The sequence below is a fragment of the Rhincodon typus genome, chromosome 37 (genome assembly GCF_021869965.1).
Source record: "Rhincodon typus isolate 14 chromosome 37, sRhiTyp1.1, whole genome shotgun sequence".
Lineage (NCBI taxonomy): Eukaryota > Metazoa > Chordata > Chondrichthyes > Orectolobiformes > Rhincodontidae > Rhincodon > Rhincodon typus.
In genome coordinates, this window is record NC_063368.1 from 8,224,755 (window position 1) to 8,234,181 (window position 9,427).

A 9,427-nucleotide genomic window follows, 5' to 3' on the forward strand; every position below is an offset into this window, starting at 1 on the left:
CCCAGTGTGCATACATACCCCAGTGTGGGTACACTGCCCCAGTGTGCCTACATACCCCAGTGTTGGTACACTGCCCCAGTGCGGGTACATACTCCAGAGTGGGTACACAGCCCCAGTGTGGGTACATTATCCCAGTGTGGGTACACCCTCCAATGTAGGTACACTGTCCCAGTGTGTATATGCACTGTAGTGTTGGTCACTGTCCAGTGACAATTCTTAAGATGTTTAACAGGAATGCACTCTTTCCTGTTGAATGGGAGGAACAGCTGGATCACTTACGCAGGAAGTACCAGAGGACAATCCCAGTTATGACCAAAATGATGATGATTAGCACAAAGGACATGATGATTATTGTCCTCCTGCCGGTCCCTGCCAGTTTGGTAGGTACAACCACCTGGAATAAAAAAGACAAAAAGGCAACCATTTTTGTCACTGCAACGTTTACAATCACTCAAATACCTTCAGGCTGACTGCACTCCAGGACACTACAACCACTCTGTGGGAATTCATCTCAAAACGTGCATCAAAGAAAGTTGTGCATTTTCATTTCCCCTCTTTCCTTCATTTATCGCAGATTTTGGAGACAGGGGAAAGGAGGATGGTTGACAGCAAAGAAACATTCAATTTTTTTTATTCATTGCCCATCCCAGAGGACAGTGAGGAGTCAAACACATTGCTGTGGGTCTGGAGTCACATGTAGGCCAGACCAGGTAGATTCATACAATACAGGAAAGGCCCTTTGAGTCTACACCGACATAACTTCCACTAAACATGCACTCATCCCAATTTCCTGCACTTGTCCCATATCCTTGAATGTTATGATATTTGAAGTACTCATCCAAATTTTTGTTTTAAAAGGTTGTAAGGTTTCCAGCAGTGTACCCACACTGGGGCAGTGTACCCACACTGGGGGATGTACCCACACTGGGGCAGTGTACCCACACTGGGGCAATGTACCCACACTGGGGCAATGTGCCCACACTGGTGCAGTGTGCCCACACTGGAGGATGTACCCACACTGGAGAGTGTATCCACGCTGCGACAGTGTACCCACACTGAGGGTGTATCCATGCTGCGACAGTGTACCCACACTGGGGGATGCACCCTCACTGGGGCAGTGTACCCACACTGGGGGATGTATCCACACTGGGGCAGTGTTCCCACACTGGGGGATGCACCCACACTGGGGCAATGTACCCACACTGGGGCAATGTACCCACACTGGGGCAACATGCCCACACTGGTGCAGTGTGCCCACACTGGAGGATGTTCCCACACTGGAGGGTGTATCCACGCTGGGACAGTGTGCCAACACTAGGGGATGTACCCACACTGGGGCAGTGTACCCACTCTGGGCAGTGTACCCACACTGGAGGGTGTACCCATACTGGGGCAGTGTACCCACACTGGGCAGTGTACCCACACTGGGCCAGTGTGCCCACACTAGGGGATGTACCCACACTAGGGCAGTGTACCCACACTGGAGGGTGTACCCACACTGGTGCAGTGTGCCCACACTGGGGGGTGTGCCCACACTGGGGCAGTGTACCCACACTGGACAATGTACCCAGCCTCCACTACCTTCCCAGGCAGTGCATTCCAGATTCCCACCACTCACTGAGTGAAAAAGTTATTTCCCAAATCCCCTCTGAATCTCCTGCCCCTTACCCTTAAACTATGCCCTCTCATGATTTACCCCCTAACCAAGGGGAACAGCTGCTCTCTACTCACCCTGTATATACCCCACATAATTTTATACACTTCAACCATATACCCCCTCAGTCTTCTCTGCTCTAAAGAAAACAATCTAAGCCTATCCAGTCTCTCCTTATGGCTCAATTTCCCCGTCCCACGCAACATCCCTGGTGAACGTCCTCTGAACCACCCCTAGTGCTATCACATCCTTCCTGTAGTGAGGTGACCAGAACTGCACACAGTACCCAATTAACCTGTATCCCTATTCCCAATTCCTCTGCCTCCGCCGCATCTGCTCCCAAGATGAGGCGCTCCAGTCCCGGACATCCCAGATGTCTTCGTTTTGCAAGGACCACAATTTACCCCCAACAGTGGTTGAAAACACCCTTGACCGCATCTCTTGCGTTTCCCGCACCTCAGTTCTCACACCCCCTCCCCTCAATAAAAGCACGTATCACCCCATTAACCTCCGGATTCAACACATCATTCTCTGCCACTTCCGCCACCTGCAATCTGACCCCACTACGAAAGATATTAATCCCTCCCCACCCATATCTGCCTTCCGGAGGGACCGCGCTCTCCGCGACTCCCTCATCCACTCCACAACTCTCTCCAGCCCCAACTCACCCGGCACTTTTCCCTGCAACCGCAGGAAGTGCTACACCTGCCCCTACACCTGACCCCTCACCTCCATCCCAGGCCCCAAAAAATCCTTCCACATTAAACAGATGTTCACCTGCACATCCACTAATGTGCTCTATTGTATCAGTTGTTCCCGATGTGGCTTCCTGTACATCGGAGAAACCAAGCGGAGGCTCGGAGTCCACTTTGTGGAACACCCACACTTGGTTTGTGACAAACGACAACACCTTCCAGTCATGAACCACTTCAACTCCCCCTCCCACTCCCTGGACGACATGTCCTTCCTGGGCCTCCTCCAGTGTATCAATGAAGCCACCTGGAAACTGGAGGAACAGCACCTCATATTCCGCCTTGGGAGCCTACAACCCAATGGTTTCAATGTAGACTTTACGAGCTTCAAAATCTCCCCAACCCCGGCCTCATCCCATGACCAGGCCTCTCTCTCGTCCCTGCCTCCTTGACCTGTCCGTCTTCCTTCCCACCCATCCGCCCCTCCCTCCTCACTGACCAACCCCTATCCCAACTCCCTACCTACACTCACCTTTACTAGCTTCATCCCTGCCTCCTTGACCTGTCCGTCTTCTCTCCATCTATCTGCTCCATTATCCACCTTCTATCACCGTCTCCCCCTCTCTCCCTATTTATTTCAGAACCCCCTTCCCCTCCCCCATTTCTGATGAAGGGTCTAGGCCCGAAATGTCAGCTTTCCTGCTCCTCTGATGCCGCCTGGCCTGCTGTGTTCATCCAGCTCTACACCTTATGAACATAGTACTCCAGCTGTGGCCTGACCAATGCGCTGTACAACTCCAACATTACCTCCTTGCTCTTATACTCTATGCCACGACTGATGAAAGCAAGTGTCCCATACACCTTCTAAACGATCCTATTCATGTGCTTGGCTGACTTCAGGTAAGGATGCAGTTTCCATTCCTGAAGGGCATTAGTGAACCAGATGGGTTTTTCCAACAATTGATTCATGGTCATCATTAGACTCTTAACTCCAGATTTTTATTGAATTCAAAATTCACCATCTGCCATGGTAGGATTTGAACCCAAGTCTCTGGATTAACAGCCCAGCAATAATGCCACTAGGCTATCATCTCCCTGTAAAGTGGGGAAGGGGGCGGCTTGTTTCTCTTGTCAGCAGCTTGGGAGGTTTACCAGATCCAGTCAAAGAAACAGATCTGTTGCGGCACAAAAGGGAGGCTATTTGGCCCATTTTTACAAGAATAGCAAAAGTTGCTGCTGTCTCCTGCTGACCTGGGAAAGCAGGGCTGTGCGAGAACAGAATCATAGCATCCCTACAGTGTGGAGGCAGGCCATTCATCCCATTGAGTCCACACTGACCCTCTGAAGAGCATACTACCTAGGACCTCCTCCCTACCCTATCCCTGTAACCCTGCATTTCCCATGGCTAATCCAAAAACCTGTGCATCCCTGGACACTATGGGACAATTTCCCATGGCCAATCCACCCTAACCTGCACATCCTTTGACTGTGGGAGTAAACCTGAGCACCCAGAGGAAACACACACAGATACAGAGAGAACGTGCAAACTCTACACAGACAGTCACCCAGTCAATGGGAAGTTCCGCTCCAAGCCACACACCATCCTGACTTGGAAATATATCACTGTTCCTTCACTGTCACCGGGTCAAAATCCTAAACCTCCCTTCCTACCCGACTTCCTTTCCACCCGCCCTCCCCTACTTGTATCTCATGGGCTGCAGAGCTTCAAGAAGGCACCCCACTTCCACCTTTCATACAATGTGAAGTTGTTTATTTTGGAAGGCAGAACAAAAGAACAGAATACTATTTAAACAGAGAGAAAGCTGCAACACAAAGGGACCTGAGGGGTACGAGTGCACGAAACACAGAAAACTAGCACATAGTTAGAGTCATACAGCACAGAAACAGACTGTTTGGTCCAATTCGTCCATGCCGACCGTAATTCCAAACTAAACTCATCCCACCTGCCTGTGCCTGGCCCATATCCCTCCAAACATTTCTTATTCATGTACTTATCCAAATGTCTTTTAATCATTGTAATTTTACCCGCATCCACCACTTCCTCAGGAAGTTCATTCCACACACAAACCACTCGCTGTATAAAAGAGGTTGCCCCCATGGCCTTTTTAAATCTTTCTCCTCTCGCCATAAAAATGTGCCTCCTAATCTTGCTCCTTAGGGAAAAGACACCTGCCATTCACCGCATCCCTACCCTTCATGATTTTATAAGAACATAAGAACTAGGAGCAGGAGTAGGCCATCTGGCCCCTCGAGCCTGCCCCGCCATTTAATAAGATCATGGCTGATCTTTTTGAGACTCAGCTCCACTCACCCGCCCACTCACCATAACCCTTAATTCCCTTACTGTTCAAAAATTTATCTAGCCTTGCCTTAAACACATTGAGCGAGGTAGCTTCAACCGCTTCACTGGGCAGGGAATTCCACAGATTCGCAACACTTTGGGTGAAGAAGTTCCTCCTGACCTCAGTCCTACATCTGCTTCCCTTTATTTTGAGGCGATGCCCCCTAGTCCTAGTTTCACCTGCTAGTGGAAACAACCTCCCTGCCTCCACCTTATCTATTCCCTTCATAATCTTATATGTTTCTATAAGATCTCCCCTCATTCTTCTGAATTCCAATGAGTATAATCCCAGTCTACTCAGTCTCTCCTCATAATCCAACCCTCTCAACTCTGGAATCAACCGAGTAAATCTCCTCTGCACCCCCTCCAGTGCTAGTATATCTCTTGTCAAATAAGGAGACCAAAACTGCACACTGTACTCCAGGTGTGGCCTCACCAGGACCCTATACAGCTGCAGCATAGCCTCCCTGTTTTTAAACTCCATTCCTCTAGCATCCCTTTATAAAGCTCTATAAGGTCACCACTCAACCTGCTACGCTCCATTCAAAAAAGTCTCATCCTTTCCAGCCTCTCCTTATAACTCAAACCCTCCATTCCCAGCAACATCCTAGTAACCCTCTTCTGCACCCTCTCCAGCTTAATAGTATTCTTCCTTTTACAGGTTGCAGCAGGGAATCAGGAAGGCTAATGGAATGTTGGCCTTTATTTCAAGGAGGTTGGAGTGTAAGAGTAGGGAAGGCTTACTGCACCTGTACAAGATGCTGGTGAGACCACACCTGGAGTATTGTGAGCAGTGTTGGTCCCTTTATTGAAGAAAATATATCATATCATTGGAGGCAGTAGAGAAGATTGCATGGTATTGCAGGATTGTCTTATGAGGAAAGGTTAAACAGGTTGGACTCTACTCACTGGGGTTTAGAAGAATGAGAGGTGATCTCATTGAAACACGAAGGATTCTTGAGGGGTTTGGCAGGGTAAATGCAGAGAGGATGTTTCCCCCCATGGAAGAGTCTAGGACCAGAGGACACAGTCTCAGAACAAAGGGGCGCCCATTTAAGACTAATATGAGGAGGAATTTCTTCTCTTAGAAGGCTGAGAGTCTTTGGAACTTCTTGCCACAGAGAGCCATGGGGGTAGAGTCCTTGTGTATCTCGGGCTGAGATAGATTCTTGATCAGTCGGGGACTTAAGGGTGACGGGGAAAGGGCAGGCCGTGAGGAATGTTGAATCAGCCATGATCCCATTGAATGATGGAGCAGGCTCGAGGGGGCTGAATGGCCTACTCCTGTTCTTATTTCTTATGGTGTTCTCAAGAGCAGATTGGGACGAACACATGTTGCCTTTACCAACAATTCTCACATCCCACGAAAGAATAAAATATTTATCTTTCAAGCAATGGCACAAAAAAATGCTGGTTATCTGTACATTCCCCTGAACTGATTGTGGGCAAACTGGCTCTTTTGCCTCCTGCCTTACACCAACTACCCTTTAGAAATAATCTGTTGGGTAGAAACGCTGTAGGAGAGCCAGCAGTGGTGAAACATGCTATATAAATGCAAGGTTTTCTGCATATTTTCAGGAAAATTAAAAATTGCAGAATCAGGGCACTCAGATTCTAAAGGCTGGTGTTTGCTTTCATATGACCCTTGTAGTCGAGTCATACAGCAGCTCTCTGAAAGGACTGACCTTAAAACTGAGCCTGTCCTTTCAGTGACAGAGTCTGAGTAATGATTTACTAGAGGGGTGAAAATCCTCATGTTGATAGATTTGGTGGCTGTCTCCTCTTTCGATGCATCTGTGAATGGTCAGCAATGCAAGAGGGTTTTGCTTCTCTGTGTCTGGCGAAGACATTCCTTCCACTCTCCCCCACTTCCACTCGATCACGCTTGAATTATGGCTCTTCTGTACACGAACCCGATCTACCTGCCACGGTTCCTTGGCTAATGACGGTCTCAGTTTTGGCATTTTCAATTGACGCTCCCCTCCCCCCACACCGACTCCATTGATAAAGTCATTGGGGAAGAGGTCTCTAGATTTCCAGGACTGCTTGTGTGAGGAAGACTTTCTTGTCATCACACATGAACTGCCAAGCTTCAATTTTAATGTTACTTTTCCTTGGTTTGGAGTTTCCCATCAAAAGGACATGGTCCCTTTGCACCCACCCTGGGTATTGGGGCAATTTGGCTGACAGAACATAGGCAAGTCTTTCCATTAGAGAGAGGCAATGGGTTAAATGGGTTGAGGGAAACCACTCAATTCTAGGCCTCCAATGAATTACCACCAGCTGATACAGGGATTGAACACATGCCCTTGGCATTAACCTGCAGCCAACTGAGCTAAACAATCCAGAACTTGTTAGATCGTTTTAAGCACATCAATTCGATCCTCTGCTTAATCCTCTATGCCCACAGGGGAAGGCAAAGGCTGGTCTATGCAACCTGTCCGAATAATTCAACTCTTTTGCCCTCAGTGCCCTAGTGAATTGGATCAGTGCCAACTTCCAAGGCCAATGTCTCCTTTCTGAAGTGCCCAGAAATGTAACACCAGTTACAGAACGACTGGAGATTTCTCCAACTGGAGTGAGACTTCTGCTCCTTAGCATTCCAGCACCCTTCAAATAGAGACCTAGCTTCCTTTAATCTTTCCGATATTTTGTGATGTCAATGCGCTCCGGATGGAAAATGATGATCTGACAACAAGGTGGAAATAATTGCATTCCCACATTATCTTCTTGGGAAAAGCCTTCTGATGTGCGCTGTCAGGACAGGAATGGATTTTGATGAGTGCATTATTGAGACACTGGCACACCCACCTTTGGGGTTGGTTAGCTCAGTTGGCTGCTCTGCAGTGCAAAGTGACATCAACAGTGTGGGTTCAATTCTCCACAGTGGCTGAGATTACCACAAAGGACTCTCCTTCTCAGCATCTCCCCCCACCTGAGGCGTGGTCACTCTCAGGTTAACCTACCATCACCAGATATCTCTCTCCCTAATGAGAGAGGTGGAGTTTTGTAACTTTACCCCAACTCCATGATATGTAAGAGAGCTCCAAGGATTTTGTCTCTCCTGTCCCACTGCCAGCTGTGGATAGGGATATTATAGAAGGATTCCCCTACTTGACTTGCTGCCTTACTCAATCTAACAGCACACTTACAATTTTCTTTTTGAAACCAATGCACAAAAACGTAGAAGAAATGCAAAGGAAGCATAACGAAACAGAAAAATGATATTGGCTGTTCAGCTCCAGGAAATTCCAAGGAGGATTGACTATGAAACATTGCATGCAAATCCATGTTGGTCGCTTTTTATGTAAAACTAATAGAGATTATCTATCCTGAATTTGTCTTTCTGTCCAATTCCGAAAATCCTCTTCCAATGTCACAAAAAAAATTCTGGATGCATCGTTTCCATTCCGCCCACTCAGTAAGCGATTATGGGTTCAGCAAGAACTGGAGGGAGTGGCTAATTAATCTTGAAGGATTAAGTGGAGGGGAGGGGAGCCAAGGATTATGATGATGGCTCCAGGGAGAGGTACAGGAGCTGGGCTGCACCTGCTGTATTGGAGCAGTGAGGAACATATTCCCAGGCCTGAGGCTGGGTCTCAATCCATGAACTGGACACAGAAGCTCGGAGGAGGCAAATGCGCTTGCCCATTTCTTACCACATAGCCTTTGAGTAAACAAAAGGCAGTCTATTGATTCTGGAAACATTTCCTTATTAAAACTGAGATGGTGGCCAATTCACCAGAGCTTTCAACCCCAGGGAAAAGATGGCACAGGACCAGAAACATGTCATTATGCATGAAACGGAAACATGTTGGAATCAAACACATTTTTTCTGAGCAGAGTGAACCTCATTTTAAGCGAGATGGATCCTGCACTGATTGTGTTTGAACCAAGGACCAGCACAAAGAGACTGCCATTGACACAGCACCTTTCCTGACCTCAAATCACTGTGCAACCATTCAGATACATGTATTTATTTGAAAGTGTGATGTAGGAAAGGCAGCATTAAATCTCTCTGCAGCAAACTTCAACAAACTGCAATGCGATAATGATCAGATAATCTTTTTCTAATGATGTTGGTGAGGGATAAATATTGGCTGGGACCCCCAGGGAGATCTCTGTTAGAATGGTTCGGCAGTATGCGCTAAGTCCACGTGAGAGAATGGGAAGATAGGGCCTCAAGTTGAAAAGCTGTTCTTATAAACAACACCATCGACACTACTGTACCCCTCCAGTATTGCACTCCTCCAATACACAATCTCTCCAGTTCTGCATCCCTCCAATACACAACATCTCCAATACTGCTCCCCTCCAGTAATGCACCCTCCAGTACACAACCTCTCCAGTTCTGCACCACTCCAGTACTGCATCCCTCCAATTCATCACCTCTCCATTACTGCACCCCTCAAATACTGCATCCGTCCAATTCACCACCTCTCCAGTACTGCATCCCTCCAATTCACCTCCTTTCCAGTACAGCATCTGTCCAATTCACCCCCTCTCCAGTACTGCATCCCTCCAATTCACCCCCTCTCCAGTACTGCACCCTTTAATTCACCACTTCTCCAGAACTGCACCCCTCAAATACTGCATCCCTCCAATTCACCATCTCTCCAGTACTGCAGCCCCCCATTCACCACCTCTCCATTACTGCACCCGCCCCTCATTCACCCCCTCTCCAGAACAGCGGCCTCTCGCTTCGTACGCGCATCTTTT

The 9,427-nt window shown here is 48.0% G+C and overlaps 1 protein-coding gene across 1 annotated transcript in view; it reads right to left on the reverse strand.

Moving 5' to 3' along the window:
• The window catches only part of LOC125487130 (transmembrane protease serine 6-like), a 58,938-nt gene that overhangs the window by 49,119 nt on the left and 392 nt on the right, over positions 1 to 9,427 (reverse strand). Inside the window, exon 2 of the mRNA XM_048617346.1 lies at positions 280 to 394. Coding sequence (XP_048473303.1) covers positions 280 to 394 — 115 coding nt within the window. The remainder of the gene's footprint in view (positions 1 to 279; positions 395 to 9,427) is intronic.